Here is a 20,839-nt window from a genome sequence, read left to right on the forward strand (position 1 = left end):
GGCAAGGTCATCTACATTCTCTTGCCCGGTAAAGTTGCATTTTATACAATGACAACCCAACCGCCTTCTGAATGCACCTTGAGCTGACAGGCCAAAGGAATACTTTAAGTTGGGACGTGCTGGCATCCCTGCCAGTCAGCAGTGCAGTTTCATCTCCATTAACGTCTTAGTCCGTAGGCAGTGGGCCATTATTTGGATTGTATTGTCTTTTACCTTCATTTTCTAAAAATGAATGAAAAAGAGAATAATGAAAAAAAAAGAAAAAGGATAATGAAAGCATTGATACTAGTGATCAGAGGAGCAAGACTCAAACAAACTCCATACGATAGAGGCTACAAAGAAATCATTTTGTGTGCTAAAGCAGCAAATCTTTGGCTTCTGTTGGACACACATCAGATCTGAGTATGTGTCTGTTGTGATAAAAAAAAAAAGTAAAGGGGCTTCCTTGGTGGCTCAGACCAAGAGCTGCCTTCAATGCAGAAAAAAAGTAAAGTGCATGTAAAATGTTGAAAATGGATTCTCAGGCTTCCCTGGTAGCTCAGTGGTAAAGAATCGTCCTGCCAATGCAGGAGACACAGGTTCAATCCCTGATCCGGGAAGATCCCACATGCCTTGGAGAAGCTGACCCCGTGCACCACAAATATTGAGCCTGTGCTCTAGAGCCCGGGAACTGCAGCTACTGAGCCCACGTGCTGCAGCTACTGAAGCCTGAGCGCCCTAGAGCCCATCCTCCACAACAGCAAAAGCCACCACGGTGAGGAGCCTGTACACCGTGACTAGCAAATAGCCGCCACTTGCCACACCTAGAGAAAAAGCCTGTGCAGCTCTGAAGACCCAACACAGCCAAAAATAAATAAATAAAACTTTAAAAAAGAAAGTGCATTCTCAAGGATAATGCCTGAAAAATAAACTCAGTTAGGATGTTTATGATTTTTTTTTTCTTTTACTTTTCAGGGAATGGATTCTTCTCTACTTTATAATATATAAACCTATATATTTTTTTTCACTTCTGCAATTTAGACTTTTGAACAAATTTTTCAGAAATTTGTGCAAAAATATGAAATTACCTGTTGTGGGAAAACAAGACCAAAGTTCCTATCCCATTGACAGTAGATCTATAGTTGCCTCTTTATTAATAATGTTAATATTTGTAGTTGTGAAAACATTATTCATGATAATTGTTTTATTGAGCTTATGCCACGTTCAAAGCATTAGTACATTATTTCATTTAATCCTCATACGAAAAAAACAAACTGTGAGGAAGAGATCATCCCTGTTTCTCACATGAAGAAATAGAGAGGTTACCACCTGGTAAATTGTTGAGCCAGAATCTGAGCCCAGTGTGCTTGATACCAAAACCTGTAGCTGTCCTTCTGCACTACGCTGCCGCTCTGGGTGACTCGGAGAGGTACTGGCAAGCAGATGCAGAGCATCAGTGCCAGGAAAAGGAGAGGGTCAAGAGCAGATGAAGCCAGGGCGTGGAGCTGATGAGTCTTGTTGGGGAAGTATAGAGCGCATTTGGGAAGGAGGGAAGGCAGACTCCTGGTGTGTAACCTAGCTTCCTTCCCTGAACCCCACCCAACCTGTGATCCCTCCAGATGCCCATCCAGGGAGGACTTCCCCCTGATTGAGACAGAGGATGAGGCTTACCTCCGGCGTATCAAGAGTAAGTCCAGGGGAGTCTGGGGGAGAATGGATGCATGTATACGTATGGCTGAGTCCCTTAGCTGTCTATCTGAAACTATCAGAGCACTGTTAATCGGCTAAATTCCAATACCAAATAAAACGTTTAATAAAAAAAAATTACATGATGTTTTCAAAAAACAAAAAACAGTACGTCTACCCACAGAGCTTGTTTAAATAATTTATCAGTATGATATATCCACACAGGGGAATACTATCTTAAAATGAGGTGGCTGTATGAGGGCTGATGTAGATCCACAACCAGAACATTTAGTTAAGTGAGAAGAGCAAGATTTGAAACACTGTGAAGTATATGCTGTCACTAGTGTGAAAATATTGGGCATAGATATGTGCCATGCATTTTGTGTATATGTGTGGAGTGTCTCTAGGAGGATATTATTACTGTGGTTTCTCTGGGAAGGGAAACTAGGAATAACAGGATTAAGATACTGACTTTTTTACCATAGATCCGTATGTTAACTGGGGGTATGATCTAACTGCTATACAAAAAAATGAACAAAAACCAGTTGGTCACATGAGGTAGATTATTTCTCTCCACATAACAGTCCGGAAGCGAGAAGAGCAGGGCGGTAGCGCAGCTGCGCCCTCCTTGTCATGAAGATTCCCCATCTCTATGTCCGCATCCCTCCTCCAGCTTCCTCTCTCACATCTGCATCCCAGCTAGCAAGGAGGGGTCGAGGACAAGGAGAGTTTACACTCATTTCTTTTAAGGCCGGATCAGGAAGACATTCCCATCCACTGGTCAGAATTTAGTCCTGTGGCAATGCCTAATTGCAAGGCAGATTGGGAAATGGCATGTAGCTGGGCAGCCGCATGCCCAGAGGAAATTTGCGCCCCTTGTCTAATTAAAACGTGGGGAGATGAAAGCTGGCGGACAGCCTGCAGGCCCTGGCACACAAGGTTTCACTTTTGTTTTGAAGACAACACTGCATGTGTTACTCCCTCCCCTCCAAAAGTTCTCTTCTTTTGCGTAAATGCCAAACCCCCCCAAAATGCAGTCCTGCCGCCCCACCCATACCTGGCTCATCCCTGGGGCTGCTGCTCTATGGCTAGTGGCTCTTCCGGGTGCTCACCTGTTTCTCATCCACAGTGGAGCTGCAGCAGAAAGACCGGGCACTGGTGGAGCTGCTGCAGGAGAAGGTTGGGCTATTTGCCGAGATGACCCACTTCCAGGTGGAAGAGGATGGCAGCAGCGGGGTGCCCCTGCCCACCCTGCCCAGGGGCCTCTTCCGCTCTGAGTCCCTTGAGTCCCCTCGTGGCGAGCGGCTGCTGCAGGATGCCATCCGTGAGGGTGAGGGAGCTTCTGGGGAAGAATCTGGACTCACCTCTTCACCATCACACAATAGGGGACATGTGGCTAGACAAGGGGGATGTCCATCCCGTAGTCCGGAACTCCCCCGGGCGCCTGTTGGGTGCCGGATGCCAGGAATGATGGGGGAAGATGGCCCTTGCTACTGTTTGCCACCTCTCATCCTGCACAGCCCTGGGCACTTTAATGACCTTTTCCTCGTATGTGGTTGTGGCACTGAGACCCCATTACCTGTGCGGGAGCATTTCCCTAGACACCTGCATGTCCTGTGAATCGAGTGAACGGCAGCCCCTCCCACCCCCTGCAGAGTTCTGACCCTCTGTCCTCACGTCTTCTTTCCGCACAGTGGAGGGCCTGAAAGACCTGCTGGTAGGGCCTGGAGTGGAGCTGCTCTTGACACCCCGGGAACCACCCTTGCCCATGGAGCCAGACAGCGGTGGTAACACGAGTCCTGGAGTCACTGCCAGTGAGTGCCAGGGAAGGGGACCACGGCAGCAGATGGGAGGAGTTAAAGATAATGGGGTGGTACCAAGGTCTGAGTGGTGTCATGGTGCTGGGGGAGCTAGCCCGGTGCATCATTTTCCCCTTCTCAATAGACGGTGAGGCCAGAACCTTCAATGGATCCATTGAGCTCTGCAGAGCCGACTCAGACTCCAGCCAGAAGGTAGGTTTCGGGAGGTGTGAGGACTTAGCTAGAGGGTGGGAAATGGACTGCTGGCCTATAGACCCTTGACACAGAGCTATCAGGGACAGGCACCAGGGACTCGTGTGTCTGCTGATGCCCTATCCTTGCCCGTTTCTGCAGGATCGAAATGGAAATCAGCTGAGATCTCCCCAGGAGGTGAGATGGGCTTGCGATGGTATGGGAGACTGAAAGAGGGGTTACTCTCAGCTGAGAAACTGGAGCCCAGTTTGGAGTGGGGGGTTGCTGTATACACCTCTAAATACCTGCAGTCTTATTGTCCCCACACCCACACTTATTCAACTTCTGGTCAGTTCTCCCATCCTGAAGCTTGGACTCTGTTCCTCCCCTCTCCTCTGTCCTCAGGAAGCGTTGCAGCGATTGGTCAATCTCTATGGACTTCTGCATGGCCTACAGGTCAGTGAGGGCAGGGGCTCCAATGGGAATGGGAGGGGCCAGGCCAGAGCTGCCCACTTAGCTAGAGCAGAACCATCGTAACAGGCCTGTCTAAGCCTTGCTCTGATTCGAGCTCTATGGGACTCACAACCTGGGCCCTGGGGAGTGAGGGACAGAAGAAATGGGATTCTGATATATCCCTTCATCTCCATTCCACCCCCAGGCAGCTGTGGCCCAGCAGGACACTCTGATGGAAGCCCGGTTCCCTGAGGGCCCCGAGCGGCGGGAGAAGCTGACCAGAGCCAATTCCCGGGATGGGGAGGCTGGCAGAGCCGGGGGTGTCCCTGCGGCTCCTGAAAAGCAGGCTACGGAACTGGCGTTGCTGCAGCGGCAACACGCACTATTGCAGGAGGAGCTGCGACGCTGCCGACGGCTCGGCGAGGAGCGTGCGACTGAGGCCGGCAGCTTGGAAGCCCGGCTCCGGGAGAGCGAGCAGGCCCGTGCCCTGCTGGAGCGGGAGGCCGAGGAGGCTCGCAGGCAGCTGGCCGCCTTGGGCCACACGGAACCCCCACTCGTGGCTGAGGCCCCCTGGGCCCGCCGGCCTCTGGATCCGCGGCGTCGGAGCCTCCCTGCTGGCGATGCCCTGTACTTGAGTTTCACACCCCCACAGGTGAGGACGCTTGAAATAGTGAACTAACCTGGGGTGGACGTCAGGGTCCAGGAGAGAATCTGAGAGGAATTGGAGGCCAAATGAAATCAGCCATTAGACTTGAAGGATATTAGGATACTGATGGGAGGGCTGAACAATTTCGATGGGTGCAGAAAGAAATCAGTCAGTGGTAGATGTACTGAGAGTCAAGTCTTCACACTGCTCATTCCCGGACCTCCTGCTTTTCCCGCCTGCTGTCCATAGCCCAGCCGAGGCCACGACCGCCTGGATTTGCCTGTAACTATTCGCTCTGTCCATCGACCCTTTGAAGACCGAGAGAGGCAGGAGCTGGGCAGCCCCGACGAGCGGCTGCAAGATAGCAGTGACCCTGACACCGGCAGCGAGGAGGAGGGTAGCAGCCGTCTGTCTCCACCTCATAGTCCACGAGGTGAGGTCCTGGCAGAGACATGGCTTAGAAATGGGGTGCAACGTGGGTACAGACCTTTGGGCTGTAGTTTCCAAATGGAGCCTGCATCGGAAAGCACAGGAACGTTTAGGATGGTCCCTAACCAACCACTGAGGTCCACAGGTCGACTCTTGGGACGGGCCCAGAGTGCTTCCTGGTTTGCCTCCTGGTAAACAGGTAGTGGATCTCTCAGAAGCAGAAAACGTAGGGGCCTCTGCTCCAGTAGGTCCATGATTCCCAACCTTTTCAAGCAGAAACGGACTTTCAGAGTGAAAAAATGTCAAAGACCTCCAAGTTCTTATAGTTGGCTCAGGAAATACAAAATAACCCAAAGCTACTGTGACTTCATACAATACTCATCTCAAAATACTTTGTATCTTATTAACCATATTGTATCTCCATGTATTTAACAAGGTACCTAGGTATGGATCCATTATTTTGTGGACAGTTTTCCCATCACCCAGGGATTACAGACCTCTGCCATCCCTCCCAGCTCTCTGAGCTGCTCAGCCCACAGACAGGGAGACATCCGTGTAGGGGTTCAGCTGATCATAGGAGCCTCTGTTCACTCACTGACTTTGCCCCTTCCTCCTTCAGATTTCACCCGAATGCAGGACATCCCGGAAGAGACTGAGAGCCGAGATGGGGAGCCTGTAGCTTCTGAGAGCTAAGGGGGCCCCTCCCCCCACCCGGTGTCCCCTGAAGAACATTACTGAGGGAGGCAAACCTTGGGGACTCCAATCTGCCAATGACAAGGGAACATTTGAAAGAACTGCTTACTGTCCTTGCCAGCTCTTGGTATCCTTGGATACCTGGGGGCCATTTAGGAAGCTGGGGGAATTAGGCCACAGTGCCCTCTGGTGGCATCCAGAAGCTACACTGCAGATGCCAATTTTTCATGCCTTCTTCCCTCTACTTTAGTAAAATTTATTTATTTATTGTTTATTAGTTACGGAGGGAGAGGGGAGATTTAGAGGACCAGGGACATGGGAACCAAGCCATAGGGATCAGGGGGCCTTGTCCTTTAACACTACTGGGGTTTATTCAGGCTTAACCATGCAGCTGCTGGGTTCTAGCCCTGACACCCCTCCTGAGCAACACCCATCTTTGAGGAGAGGCTGCAGCCGTAAGACCCTACTGCCCCTTCAGGAAGGGCTGTGGTCAGGGCCATGTCCCTCTCCCCTTCCCCTCAACCTCTTACTGCTGTTCTCCCTTCTCTCTGTCTTCTATGGAAACCCCAGGGACTTAACCTGGCTTCCTAGAGTTGATGGAATAGAGGTTGAGGTGGCCATAATGGTTTGTTGGGGGGTGAGGGGAAAAACTCACAGGGACCAGAATGGTTTTTTTTGTTGTTGTTGTTTTCTTTTTTTTGTACCAAAGCCAACTGCACGTGTTTTATATTTTTAAGAGAAGATTGTAGGCAATTAGAAATTGCAGCCTTCTATCTCTAAATCTCTGAAGAACTTGAGGGATGGGGGGAGCATTGACTTCTCCACTCATCCATAGTAATGGGGGGCCCCATTCTGACCTCTTCCCCAGTCATTTGGAAAAACAGTTCTAGGGTGAGTTGGGAAATCTCTCCAAACCCTGACCTCACCCCCAACCTCAGCAACCATGACCTGAAACCTCAGTGTGAATTTGGGGGATTTTTCAGTGGATCCCCCCTTCCTTGCCCAGTGGCCACCAGCCCCGGCCAGTTTTCTGCCAATTTGATTATTTTAAAAAAAGGAAAAAAATAGAAAGTCGGGGGTGGGGGGGATAAAGCAGGGAAAATTAAAGTCCTGGAACCCCAGGAAGTGCTGTCTGTTAATATCTGCGAGTTCTGAGGATGCTGGTGATGAGGACAGCCAGGGAGGGCCCTGTGTTCCTCTGAAAGGAGCCTCTTCCTCTCCCAGGAAGGGCGACTGCCTCCCTGAAGACACAGGGCACTAACAGAAGAAACTGGTGCCAACCTGTTTTTGTTGTCGTCTGTGATACTCACAAGGATAAAAATGAAGGGGCACTTAGGTTCCAGCGGCTGTTGGGGGGTTCCAATATTAAAAAACCTGTTTTCATCTCATTTGCATGCTGTGCTCAGAATTACATCAGCCTCTTGCCCCCTTCTCTCCCTCTCTGCACAGTTGCAGTTCCCCTTAGCATCTCCGCTCAGATTCAGCCCTCACTCTGCTCTTGTTCTTCAGTGTCAGAATCCTGGGGTAACCTCTTAACACAGTTCCCCTCTCCCCTCATAGGAGCTGCTCATTTGCCCTTAGCATTTTGAGAGGCAGTGAGAGACTAGGTAGGTTTCGGTTCTTATTTTTGGTTAATTTTTTGCTTCCTGTTTCTGGTTAATAGCCTGCTCTGGGGCCGTGGGGGAGGGAGGCCAAGAGTGACTAGCGTTGTATAAATGCTGGCAGAGTGCATAGTCTTCTGTTGGAGCCCATGGAGTAAGATGAGAAGAATGGGGCTCAACCTCAGCTGGAAAGAGGAATTGAAATCACATGGGGTGTGGGCAGGCTTGGGGGAGCAGCCAGTACCCTCCACTCCTGTAATTCTCATCTGTTGGCATCTGGCCTTGACAAGGTGCTTTCTCATCCATCACAGAATCTGTGAGGTAACAATTTTCTCATTTTATAGAGAAACCTGGCTCCAGAGGGTTGCCAGGCCAGGAGAGCAGCCAGGGGAGGGCCAGTCCTAGCTGCAGTCCCCCATTCCCCTTCTCAGTCGCTCTGCCGAAACACCAGAGTGCCAGGTTTCCAACACACTGGCCCATGGCTCAGCAGCTGGGACCCAACGCCATAAAGGCAGAGCAGGGGGACGTTAGCATCCAAAGACCACCAGATGGGAACGTAGGCTCCCCCAGTGTTCTCACAGGTCCAGTGAAGGGTGCTGGTCGGCAGGAAACAGGAGCCTGGAGACAGAGCCTAGAGCTTGAGTTGGGAGAAGCCCACAGCTCACAGGACAGCTTTGCTGTCCCTCCTGCTATCCCTGGGCTGAAACCCCCTCATCCTCGATCCCAGAACATGACACAAATTTCTCTGACGTGGCAGTCACATCTCTCAGCATTCTGTCTGTTGTCCCCTCTCTGTTCCCGTTTTTGGAAACAGTCTTGCTCTCTGTCGGTCCTATTGGCAGTTTTGAAGCTGTTGGGCTTGTGCTCCAGAGCCCAGTCTCTTGCCGCAGTTGTGCCCCCTCTCCACTGCGCCGTTCCCTCCATCTCCCGTCCCTGGGGGTGGGTCTGCATGCATTCATTCACCTCTGACTTGGACCTGTTTAAATTTTGTCAATATTTACCTCTGGGTCCCATAAAACCCATAAAGCACTGATGCCCCCAGAGGAGTCAATATCCGGAGCCCCAACAGCTCCGGAGCCATTGGAGGAGCTGCAGGGGGTGGGAAGAAGGGCACTTGAGTGGGGGAGGATTTTCCATCCTGAATTGGCTGGGAACAGATCTGGAGTTTTGATACCAGTTTAAACATTATCAGAGAGAGGAAATTAAACATCAAGAGGCTAATTAAATCTCTTTAGCATGGCTTAATATGTTGTGAATTAGGTGAGTCTTTAGAGCCTCTTCTGTTCAGCAACTGGATGGAGCTGGTGCAGGGGGGTGCCCCTTCCAGAAGTAGCTCCACGCACTTGGGAGGTGCTGTGCCCAGCTATTGCCCTGGGATCTTGAGTGGCCAGAGTCCTCCTGGGTCAGAAGACCTGTTAGAGCATGGGGTGGGGCAATGGCAGTGGAAATTCCACTCCATTTTCCCTCTGTCACCTCCGTCCTTTCCAAGGGCTGCCCCCAACCTTGAACATCCCTTCTGGTGGCTGACTGTTGTCGTTGCTGCAAATCCATGGATATATGGATACAGAAACCAAAGGGGAAAAAAAAAAAGAAACCAAAGAGGAACCCCTCCCTTTAGTGCACACCTTTATTAGGGGCCACCCCCTCACTCATTTCCTTTTGTGACTTTAATTTCACTCCAGAACTTGTAAAAATTCCAGAAAAGATCTTTATGGTTTCCAGTCACTGTCTCCCAGTTACCCCCCTTATTTCCTCCTTTTCCTTATCTCTGTTTCCATTTTACACAGGGTGTGCGTGGGTGCCAAGTCGCTTTAGTCGTGTCCGATTCTTTGTGACCCTGTGGACTGTAGCCTGCCAGGCTCCTCTGTCCATGGGATTCTCCAGGCAAGAAAACTGGAGTGGGTGGCCATGCCCTCCTCCAGGGGACCTTCCCGACCCAGGGATTGAACTCGCATCTCTTAAGTCTCCTGCTTTGGCAGGCGGGTTCTTTACCACTAGTACCACCTGGGAAGCCCATGTGGAGTGTAAGAATCTATTCCAGGCACCATTAAATCCTTAACAGCCCAACTTAAGTTGAGAAAACAGGTACAGAGAACTATTTAACTTACTGAGGTCCCTCAGCTGGTTAGTGTCAGGCCTAGGAGGTGAATCCAGGTGTTCTGACACCTGAGTTGATGCTCTGAGCTAAGAACGTGGGCAGGAGGAAGACTAGCACCTCTTTCTGCACTTTCATCCTGGTACCCAAGTGGTGCAGTGGTGGAGAATCGTGGCTTTGATCCCTGGATTGGGGAGATCCCCTGGAGAAGAAAGTGGCTACCCACTCCAGGATTGCTGCTGGGAAAACCCCATAGACAGAGGAGCCTGGTGGGCTGTAGTCCATGGAGTCTCAGAGTTGGACACAACTGAGCACGCACACATCTGCACCTTCAGCCACCTCTTCTCCCAGCCCCTTTCTGAATCTCACCTCTCTATGCCCCACCCATGTCCTTGGCTTGTCCTTATCTTCACTTCTTCCTCCAAATCCTGATTTAAGGAGAGACAAGGTACTCCCAGCCAGAAGCAGGAGTTTGCACTCCAGGCTTGGCTGGAGATAGGGATCCGGCAAGGTCCTGCAGACAGCAGGGGGAACTGCAGCTTTTGCCTCGGAGGTGTCTGTGGGCACCAAGTTTCTACGGGTGCTACTGAGATGGTAAGAAGGTAGAGATGGCCAAGGGAGGAGGGCATATTTGGCCTCAGCACCAGAGAAGGACAAGGGTACACCCCATTTGAGGTGAGGGAGGGAAGATGGAGAGGACGGAGGGAGATAGTTACTGACCTATGACTCAATTAGTCTAGAACCCATAGGGAAATTTTCCTGGGAATTCTCACAGAAGGCAGAAAAGGGGCAAAGAATCCTTTTGGCCACACTGACCTAGAAGGGGAACTGAGATGAAAGGTGCAGACACTGTGGATAATCCAGAGGTTTATTCTTCGATTCCCATTGCCACGTGGAGATTGAGCTTGGTCGTACCCAGCCCTGACCTGGGCCCTGGGCGCCTGCCTTTCCCCATAGCCAGAGCTGGGGATCAAAGATCAGACTTTCCCTGAGGGTGTTGCATCAAGGCAGAGAGGCCAACCTCTCTTTCCCTAGGACGCGTGGATCCTGTACTTGGCAGATAACCAGAAAGAGGAGGGGGTTTAACTTGCCGCCTTCACCCAGGGTTCCCTTTGTCCAGGTTGGTGAGCATGGTAGAAAGGCCACCCTCCTGAGGGGTGCTCTCCGTCCACCGCCTGCCCATTTCCTTTAGGGCCACCTGTTCCACCCAGCCCCGACCCTGGGGCCACAGCCTTGCTCGCAGGTCCCTGAAGGTGTCTGCCAGGGCCCGCCGGGGCTCCTGCCTGAGAAGGCAGTACAGCACGGGGTTGAGGCAGCTGTTGGTGTGCGCCAGGCAGGTGGTGACGGGAAAGACATAGGTGTGGACGGTGTAGAAAGTGCTATCCCAGGGCACCAGGTCAAACTTCACCAGGACACCCCAGAGCGTGACCACATGGTTGGGGAACCAGCAGAGGAAGAAGGAGGCCAGAAGGATGCGGATGGAGTGGGCCACGCCCCTGCTGTCCCGCCATCGCCGCCGCCGCCGCCTCAGGAAGGCCAGCAGCAGCAGGTAGCTGGTGGTGATGATGCTCAGTGGCACCATAAAGGCCAGGACCACCCTCTGCAGCTGGTAGGCCCCCAGCCAATACCTGCTGGGGAAACGCAGCAGGCACAGGCGCACGCCACTCACCTCGCCCTCGGCCCCAAAGACAGCTGTGGGCACCGTCACCAGAGAAGCTGCCACCCACGTGGCCAGGGTGGCTACACGGGCCCAGAAGAGCGAGAGGTGGGTGCCTGGCCCTGCAGCCATGGCCACCACCCAGTACCGGGCGACGCTCAACGCTGTGATGAGGAAGATGCTGGCGTAGATGTTGAGGACGGTGGCCGTTAGGACCATCTTGCAGAGGGCACCTCCGAAGGGCCAGTGGAAGTCCAGTGCCGACTCAGCTGCCCAGAAGGGGAGGGTGAGTGCCAGCCCCAGGTCTGCCAGAGCCAGGTTGAAGACGAAAGTGTCAGAAGGTGGGCAAGGGGCTCGCTGAGCACAGTTACCCAGCACCCACAGCACGGCCAAATTTCCCAGCAAGCCGACAGCCCCCACAAGCCCATAGGCCAGGGCAACCGAGACCCTCAGGGCTAGGAATCCAACAGGCATCGTGGCATCAGCAGCACTCAGCACGCTGCCTCCAGAAGCGTTGACCCAGAAAGCGGGCAGGGGGGCAGAGGTGTTGGGCGTGGGCATCGCAGGGCATCCGACGTCAGTGGTGCTGGGCAGAAGGGCCAGTGAGTGCCTTACCAGCCTGGCAGGGGGCACCTAAGGCGTTCAGCAGGACACTGGATCAGAGCGCTTGACTGCTGCTCTCAGGGCCTCTGGCTGCCTGGAGACCCAGCCCACGCCCACACCTAAGGGGGCGGGCTGTGGACAACAGGACAGCCTTCTTCTCTGTTGGTCTTGGTGGTGGGTGGGGCAGGTGAGGGAGAGGTGAACATTGGCACAAACGTGTGTGTGCATGTGTGCCTGTGTGTGCATGCATGTGTGCGTCTCTGTGTGTAGAGCCCCATGTGAAAGAGTGGGAAGGGGGGAGGGAGAATGATCCTGCTACGGAGGGCAGCCCCACACCTCCGCTTCGGGGAGAGGCCACAAATACCCCACCTCAGGGGTGACAGGAACTGAATTGGAGCCCCCCTCTACTCCTTCTGGTGTTCAGGGGCCCCCTTCTCTGCAGCAAATGTTCCCTTGGGGCCTGGAGGAAGGGGCCTGGGAGTGTGCACAGAGGCAGAGAATCAGAATAGGATCTGAGAGAAAGAGGAGAGGTTCTGGAGTCCCAGGGCTGCTCCCTGCTGGCTGTGTGACTGTGGGTGAATTACTTTACTCTCCTGAGCCTCAGTTTCCTCGCTTAAAATTTACAGAATGGGTGTGACAAAATGAGAGAACACCTGTGAAAAAGCCCCTTGTTCATGGCTATTTGCGTGAATGTGAATGATTACTATTTCAAAGGAAAAGTTGGGGGCATCTGTGGCAGGAGGGAGCAAGTGACTCCCTTCTTATAATGAGCAGCTCTGATCATCGTGCCTGGGGAACAATGCCAACTAAAACAGGTTGGAATTCACTGCAGCAGCCAGTGACCTTGAGGTTGAGGGCAGGGAGGAAAAGGGGAGAGGAAGTCACAGCTTCCTGTTCCCTCCCCACTGGAGCCGATGAGGACCTGAGCAGGCCTGGGGCATGCCCTCAGGCCTCTCCCTGCTAAGCAGTCCTGCTGACCTCTCACTCCCACGGCCATTTCACCCTTCCCTGGTCTAATCTGTGGAGGCAGAGGTCAGCGGTAACCCCCACTGTCTCCTCCAACCCCCAAACCCCATTTCAGAGCTGTGGATGCTGAGAAACACCCTCACCATGCCTCATCCTGTCTCCCCACGATCTCAGTGCTAAATGGGGTGCGTGCTTCAGTGGCTCCTCGCCTTTTGTGCCTGTATCCTTACCCGTTGCAGAATTTGCTGTGATGGGGGTGAGGGGTAGGAAGAATGAGGCTTTTGCAAAAATATTCAACCACCTTCTTGCCCTCTGCCTGCGAATTAAGATGTTTGACGTTCAGTTTCCTTGAGTGCTGGGGGAGGAAAGGGACCCTTTCAGGATAATCAGCAGCGGGTTTGATGAACCCTGTAGGAGAGACCCAGGGGTGAAAGAGATTCAGAATGGGTACCCAGATGTTTGGGTTCGCTGGCAAGGGGTGGATGTGAAGGGAGTGCCCAGCCCAAGTTCAGGTGAGCCCCAGGGGCCGCCTCCCAGCCTCACGACTGGCCCTGTGTGACTTGTTAATCACTGCCTCCTTCACAACTGCTTTTCAGCATCCAGCATCACCATGCTGATCTGGCAGCCACCATATCTTTCAATGCGTGGGACCTATTGTCCCTTGACTTGGAAAACAGAAGCTGGGTCAATTTCAGGGCTCTGCTTTCCATTTGAAATATCCGGTCCTCTGGTCATTTCTTTTTTTTTTTTTTTTACCTTTATGTGTTTCTAATCTAAATCCTTTCCCTTGGTCTGAGACTAGCAACACTCCCTTGTGGTTATATAGAGAGGTGGTGCCACCAGCTGACTGAGTTTAAGAACTTCCCTTCGGGCCCTTTCATTTTAGTGTCTTGTTAGTTCCCTCCTTGATCCATCCACTCATTCACGAATCACAGCATCTCTTGAACACTTATTATGTGTCAGGCATTGTGCTAGACGTTGGGGAGACAAAAACATTACATGATCCCTCTCCTCAGGAAATACAGTAAGCTCTTTGAGGTGGGTGGAATCCTTTACATCATTTTGTTCAACTCCTCATTTTATAGAGAGTGAAAGTGACTTGCCCAAGGGCACCAGGAAGTAGTGTCAGAGTCAGGATTTGAGATAAAATCTTCTGACTGCTAGACTCTAGCTCTTTCCAATACATCACAAAACCCTTTGGGCATTTCTTTCCACCTCTAATCTCTTCTCTTTCTAGAGTGCCAGACCCTGCCCCTGGGAAGCCCCACGGAAAACAGCAGCAGGATACGCACAGAGGGATAGTGACAATTCCGCTTTCAGTGGTCTTCACCCACAACTCCTGAGAGAGGAGGAGGAACTGGATTCAATAAAAATTATTTTTCCGTCTCTCATGTTCATATTACCCTCCAGAGCCATTCTTTTCCAGCCCCCTTTTCAATCTCAGAATCCAGGGATTCTGCAGTGGTAGATCACAGAGTCTCCCTTCCATAAAAGGGACTTGTAACATCTGGGCCTTCCCCTTAGTCACCTGAACACCCTCCCCTTGTGCAGTCCACGTGTCTTTTCAACCCCACATCCCTGTCCTGCACTCCAAAGCCTAGGAAAGAAGAACTGGGGGAGAAGGAGGATAGGACTGAGCTATCCCTCCACAGAGCATAAAGAGAATGGATCTTTGCCCAAAAACATAAAGAGAAGGAATCTTTGCATCTGTATTTACGGTGGAGGCAGAGACTTAGCAACTGAACTAAAGCGAACAGAGACTGCTTGGAGGACTGCCGAGTGGCCGAAGTAGGAGCGTGCGTTCTAAGTCACTTCTGTCACGTCCGACTCTGCAACCCTGTGGACTCTAGCCCGCCAGGCTCCTCTGTCCATGGGATTTTCTGGGCAAGGATACTGAAGTGGGTTGCCATGCCCTCCTCCAGGGCATCTTTCCAACCCAGGGATTGGACCCACGTCTCTTATGTCTCCTGCATTGGCAGGTGGGTTCTTCACCAAACTTCTGAACCAATCTCTGTCGCTCTCTCTCAACTTTATTTTTTTTCCCCAAGGCAAGGGATTATTTTTTCCTCTCAACTTTGTATTTTGGCATAGCTTTATATTTACAGAAAAATTACAAAAGCAGAGATGGTGATCCACCGCTTATTTTCCATATTAAGATGAAGCTGCTAGAGCATCAAAAATAAAAAATAAAAATCTTAGAGATAAATCTGACAAGAGGTGTACAGTACTGATATATTGAAAACTATAAATGACTGCTGAGAGAAATTTAGATTTTAATAAATGGATAGAGAGGCATACTGTGCTCATGAGTTTGAAGACTCAATAATAAGATGTCAATTCTCCTCATAATGGGTCTGTAGATTCAATGCAATTCTAGTCAAAATTCTAGCAGCTTTTTCAAAGAGAAACTGACAAGTTGATTCTAAAATTCATGTGGAGAAGCAAATAGCCAAATGATTTTGTAAAAGAGCCAAAACAATTTAGTATAAAGATAATAAAATTGGAGTAGTCATGTACCCAATTCCAAGACTTACTATAAAGCTGCAGTAGTCAAGACAACGTGGTATCAGCAAAAGGTTAGACATACAGATCCACGGAGTTGAGAGTCTTGAAATAGGCCCACACGTTTACAGTCAACTGATTTTTGCCAAAAGTGCAAAGGCAACTCACTGAAGAACAATAGTCTTTTCAACAACTGGTTCTATAACAGCTGAATACTCACATTAAAAAGAGTGTGCGTGAGAGAACTTTGATCCCTGCCTCGCACCATGCACAAAGATTAACTCAAAAATGGATCATAGATCTTTAAGATCATAGATTTTTAAATATAAAGCCTACAATGCCAAAACTTCTAAAAGAAAACAAAGGAGACATTTTTATGACCTTGGGTTAGGCAAAAAGTTCTTAGATACAACATCAAAAGCACAGTCTAACTGCAAAAAGTGAATAATTGGGCTTCATTGAAATGAAGAACTCTGCTCTTGGTTTTGTTTTTTTTTTCAGTTTATTTTTTATTGAAGTATACTTTATTTAAAATCAGAGTGTTTTTTTTTTTCTTTTGTCTCTTTTGAATTTGTTACAATGTTGCTTTTGTCTTAGCTCCCTGACCAGAGATTGAATTTGCACTCCCTGCTTTGGAAGGCAAAGTCTTAACCACTGGACAGCCAGGGAAGTGCCCTCTTGAAGTATACTTTATTTGCAATGTTGTGTTAGTTTCTGCTGTACAGCAAAGTGATTCAGTTATATATAAAATATATATCCCTTTTCATATTCTCTCCCATTATGGTTTATTATTACAGGATATTGAATATAGTTCCCTGTGCTATACAGTAGAACCTTGTTTATCCATTCTATATATAATAGTTTGTATCTGCTAATCCCAAACTTCCAATCTATCCCTCCCCAACCCCTCTCCCTTGGCAACCACAAGCCTGGAACTTCTGGTCTTTGAAAAATACTGTTAAGAGAATGAACAGGTAAACCACAGACTAAGAAAACATTTGCAGATCACAGAACTTATAAAGAAACATGTCTAGAATATCTAAAGAATTCTCAAATTTTGATAATAAGAAAACCACCTTATTTTTTAAACAGGGTAAAGGATTTGAACAGATAGTTCATCAAAAAAGATATAGGGATAGCAAATAAACACATGAGAAGACACTCAACATCATTAGCCCCCAGGGAAATGCAAAGACTAACCACAGTGAGACAGTACTATTTTCTGATTAGAATGTCTCAAATGAAAAACAAAAACAAAAATACTGATCATACCAACTGCTGGTGAAGAAGTAGGGTACCAAAACTTTCATACATTCCTGATAGGAATGTAAAATTGTATAATCACTTTGTAAAGCAATTTGGTATTTTCTAAAAAGTTAAACATGCACCTCATATGTCCTAGTCACTCTATTCCTAAGCATTTAACTCAAGAAGAATGAAAGTACATACTCACATGAAGTACACCAGTGTTCACAGCAGCTTTATTTGAAGTAGCTTAAAATAGGAAAGAACTCAAGTGGATAATCTAATTTTCCATGAGGTAAATGAGTAAATAGACAGTGGTGTTTTCGCACAATGGAATGCTGCTCAACAATGAAAAGGAAGGGATCACCGCTGTGGAATGGTAGAGCAGCAACCGTGGGGGGAAGAGCCCTGCTGACTGCCAGGCCAAGGCCGTCCCTTCCCCTTTGCCTCACAGAAGCACCTGTTCTTCCCCGAACATGTTCAGCATTCCAAGTTCATCTGCACTGCAGCCGAGTCCTGCCTGCCTAGCCTGCAGTCCTAGCAGTGCTCCTCTGAAAGAGGACAGCCTCATTGCTAACTCCATTTGCTCGGGACCAAGTTCACTCTAGAGCACCTCACACTGGGGGTCCCAGGCTGTGGCTCTGAGAATCCTAGATTTTCTGTCTTCTGAGGCCCCCCCACCTGAAAGATAGGTTTCCATGGCAGATGACAGGTGTTCATCTTCCTGAGAAAGGAATGGGGCAGATACTTCCACACGCATGTAGATGACCAGAGGCTCTTCCGGGGGTTACTGTTCTAAAACCCCCAAAAGTTTAAGTTTTCAGTAATGGACATACGTGTTAAGTCACTTCAGTCTTGTCCTACCCTTTGCGACCTTATGGACTGTAGCCTTCCAGTTTCCTCTGTCCGTGGGATTCTCCAGGCAAGAATACTGGAGTGGGTTGCCATGCCCTCCTCCAGGAGATCTTCCCGACCCAGGGATTGGACTTACCTCTCTTACGCCTCCTGCACGGGCAGGTGGGTTCTTTACTACTAATGTCACCTGGGAAGCCCCAGAAGTAGGAGACCCTAATCCAGATCTCTAACCTCACATCAGCCCAATCAGCCACCATCTCTACTCTTTCATGTGCCAGAATGAGAAGCCACTAAAAGTTTTTAATCTAAGCAATGACAGAATCACATCTATTTTTTGTCTATTGACAATGTGAAAGATCGTTTCAAAGAGGCCAAGAATGGCAGGAGAAGAAATATCAGTTAGAAGGCTTTTGTAAACAGGTGCTAAGATAGTTAGGAAGTAGAGGAGGGAAGGAATATGGATTATATTTAAGAAATAGAATTAATTGACTGGGGATGTAATAAGAAGAGGGAAGAAGGACTTCCCTGGTCGTCCTTCCACCGCAGGAGACACAGGTTTGATTATGCTCAAAATCCTTCAAGCTAGGCTTCACCAGTCTGTGAACTGAGAACTTCCAGTTGTACAAGATGGGCTTAGAAAAGGAAGAGAAACCAGAGATCAAACTGCCAACATTCGTTGGATCATAGAGAAAGCAAGGGATTACCAGAAAAATCTCTACTTCTGCTTCACTGACTACTATAAAGCCTTTAACTGTGTAGATCACAAAAAACTGTGGAAAATTCTTAAAGAGCCAGGAATACCTGACTACCTTACCTGTCTCCTGAGAAACTTGTATGTGGTTCAAGAAGCAACAGTTAGAACTGGACATGGAACAACTGACTGGTTCAAAACTGGGAAAGGAGTATGACAAGGCTGTATATTGTCACCCTGTTTATTTAACATATATGCAGAGTACATCAGGCAAACTGCCGGGCTGGATGAAGCACAAGCTGGAATCAAGATTGCCAGGAGAAATACCAACAACCTCAGATATGTAGATGATACCACTCTAATGGCAGAAAGTGAAGAGGAACTAAAGAGCCTCCTGATGAAGGTGAAAGAGGAGAGTGAAAAGTTGGCTTAAAATTCAACATTCCAAAAACTAAGATCATGGCATCTGGCCGTATCACTTCATGGAAAACAGATGGGGAAACAATGAAAACAGTGACAGACTTTATTTCTTGGGCTCCTAAATCACTACAGATGGTGACTGCAGCCATGAAATTAAAAGATGCTTGCTTGCTCCTTGGAAGAAAAGCTATGACCAACCTGGGCAGCATATTAAAAAGCAGAGACATTAGTTTGCTAACATAGGTCTGTATAGTCAAAACTATCATTTTTCCAGTAGTCATGTATGGATGTGAGAGTTGGACTCTAAAGAAAGCTGAGTGCCAAAGAATTGATGCTTTTGAATGTGGTGCTCGAGAAAACTCTTGAGAGTCCCTTGGACAGCAAGAAGATCAAACCAGTCAATCCTAAAGGAAATAAACCCGGAATATTCATTGGAAGGACTGATCCTGAAGCTGAAGATCCAATACTTTGGCCACCTGATGTGAAGAACCAACTCATTGGAAAAGATCCTGATGCTGGGAAAGATTAAAGGCAAAAGGAGAAGAGGGTGGCAGAGGATGAGATGGCTAGATAGCATCATCGATTCAATTGACATGAATTTGAGCAAACTCCAGGAGCTGGTGAAGGACAGGGAAGACTGGCATGCTGCAGTCCATGAGCTCACAAATAATAGCAACTGAACAATGAACGATTGGAAACTAAGATTCCACATACCTCATGGCGAGGCCAATAAAAAAAGGAAGAAGAAAAGGGAGGAATTAGGTTGACTACTCGGCAATCTTGAGGAATTAAGTGAATGAAGGGTACATGATTGGATGGCTGGATACATGTATCACATTGGCATCAGAAAATACAGGAGGAAAACAAGGTTGAAAAATTTGTGAACCACTTGGGTACAGCAACCCTATATGCAGTTGGAAGAGTCTGGAAAGAGACCTGGTCTTGAAGATCTGAAATTAGATGTCTTCAGTAGAAGGTGGTCATGGGTAAGCCATAGAAGAAAAGGTCCAGTAGTTTTGTGACTGTGTTTGGTTGTTTTCATAGTATCCATGTCCCCTTCTTCCTTTTTTTTTAAATAATTTTTAAAATGTATTTATTTTTGGCTGTGCTGCGTCTTCATTGCTACGAGGGCTTTTCTCTAGTTTTGGTAAGAGGTACTCTCTACTTGGGGTGCAGGTGCTTCTCATTGTGGTGGCTTCTCTTGTTGCAGAGCAAGGGCTCTAGAGTGCAGGGGCTTCAGTAGTTACAGCTCCAGGGCTCTAGAGCACAGGCTTAACAGCTGTGGAGCATCAGCTTAGTTGTTCCATGGCATGTGGAATCTTCCCGGGCCAGGGATCAAACCAGTGTCTCCTGCATTGGCAGGTAGACTCTTTACCACTGAGCCACCAGAGAAGCACCCCTCTTCCTTTCTAAAGAACTCAATTTTGTTCGTGTCCATTTCTTCTCAACAGAGCTCTCATGACTTGGAGGAAGCTAACTCCATCTTCAGCTCTAGGAGTGGATTCTGATAAGTTTGAGTCAATCACTATGTCACCATTCTCTTGAAGGTAACTGTTTCGAGTCAAGGATTGGACTTCCCTGATGGTGCAGTGGATAAGAATCTGCCTGCCAATACAGGAGACACAGGTTTGATCCCTAGTCCAGGAAGCTTCCTCAGGCTGAGGATCAACTAAGCCCATGGGCCGCAACTATTGAGCCAGAGCTCTGGTGCCTGCGAGCCTCAACCACTGAGCCCGAGTTCTGCAGCTACTGAAGCCGGCGTGCCTAGAGCCTGTGCTTCCCCAGAGGAGCCCATGTGCCGCAAGCAAGAGTAGCCCCTGCTCCCTGCAACTAGAGAAAGCCTGTGCAAAGCACAAAGACCCAGTGCAGCCAAATAAATACATAAAATTAAAAAAAACATTGAGTTATAAAAGTCAAGGATTAAGCCTATCAACCTCTGACATCCTGATGAGAGTTTCTAGTCCACAGGTTGGTCCAATCAGAATGAAGGTGGGGGGGGGGAGGATTTTTCATTCTGATTGGCAGAGGGAATTTATTTCTCCTGTTGGATCTAAACATAGAAACATATGCCTCAGTTGGTGTTGGCTGTCATCCTGTTAGAATGAAGGAAGCCAGTTTAAGGACAAAGCCTTCCCACGGAGGCAGGCAGAGCAGAGAAGCTGGGCATACACCATCTTTGGGCTTGTAGCTATAAGACAGAATACACTTATTATTGCTTGAGACATTTGAGCTAGTTTTTCTGTTACTTGTTATGAGAAGCATAACAAGTTGGTTTAAGCAGAAAGGAATGCAGGTATGTCAGTAAATATTATTTTTTATGACAGAAG

At 48.9% G+C, this 20,839-nt stretch overlaps 2 protein-coding genes across 9 annotated transcripts in view; one reads left to right on the plus strand and one right to left on the minus strand.

Annotated features, from left to right (window-relative positions):
• Window positions 1-7,265, plus strand: part of ARHGEF2 (Rho/Rac guanine nucleotide exchange factor 2) — a 48,688-nt gene extending 41,423 nt beyond the window's left edge. For 6 of the 8 annotated variants that reach the window (XM_027530701.1, XM_027530711.1, XM_027530694.1 and 3 more), the window contains 9 exons: window positions 1,599-1,666; window positions 2,795-2,995; window positions 3,360-3,479; window positions 3,610-3,677; window positions 3,819-3,854; window positions 4,062-4,112; window positions 4,315-4,761; window positions 5,005-5,188; window positions 5,804-6,998. In XM_027530701.1, the coding sequence (XP_027386502.1) occupies window positions 1,599-1,666; window positions 2,795-2,995; window positions 3,360-3,479; window positions 3,610-3,677; window positions 3,819-3,854; window positions 4,062-4,112; window positions 4,315-4,761; window positions 5,005-5,188; window positions 5,804-5,877 (1,249 nt within the window). In that variant the 3' untranslated portion in view covers window positions 5,878-6,998. Of the gene's footprint in view, window positions 1-1,598; window positions 1,667-2,794; window positions 2,996-3,359; window positions 3,480-3,609; window positions 3,678-3,818; window positions 3,855-4,061; window positions 4,113-4,314; window positions 4,762-5,004; window positions 5,189-5,803 lie in introns of all 8 variants that reach the window. The other 2 variants (XM_027530671.1, XM_027530718.1) reach the window with 2 other exon arrangements.
• Window positions 7,266-10,375: 3,110 nt separating this feature from the next.
• RXFP4 (relaxin family peptide/INSL5 receptor 4) lies at window positions 10,376-13,435 on the minus strand. The gene has a single exon (XM_027530732.1). The coding sequence runs from the start codon at window positions 11,789-11,791 to the stop codon at window positions 10,670-10,672; it is 1,122 nt and encodes a 373-aa protein (XP_027386533.1). The 5' UTR covers window positions 11,792-13,435; the 3' UTR covers window positions 10,376-10,669.
• Window positions 13,436-20,839: the final 7,404 nt, after the last annotated feature.

Source organism: Bos indicus x Bos taurus, chromosome 3, assembly GCF_003369695.1.
Source record: "Bos indicus x Bos taurus breed Angus x Brahman F1 hybrid chromosome 3, Bos_hybrid_MaternalHap_v2.0, whole genome shotgun sequence".
Classification (NCBI taxonomy): domain Eukaryota; kingdom Metazoa; phylum Chordata; class Mammalia; order Artiodactyla; family Bovidae; genus Bos; species Bos indicus x Bos taurus.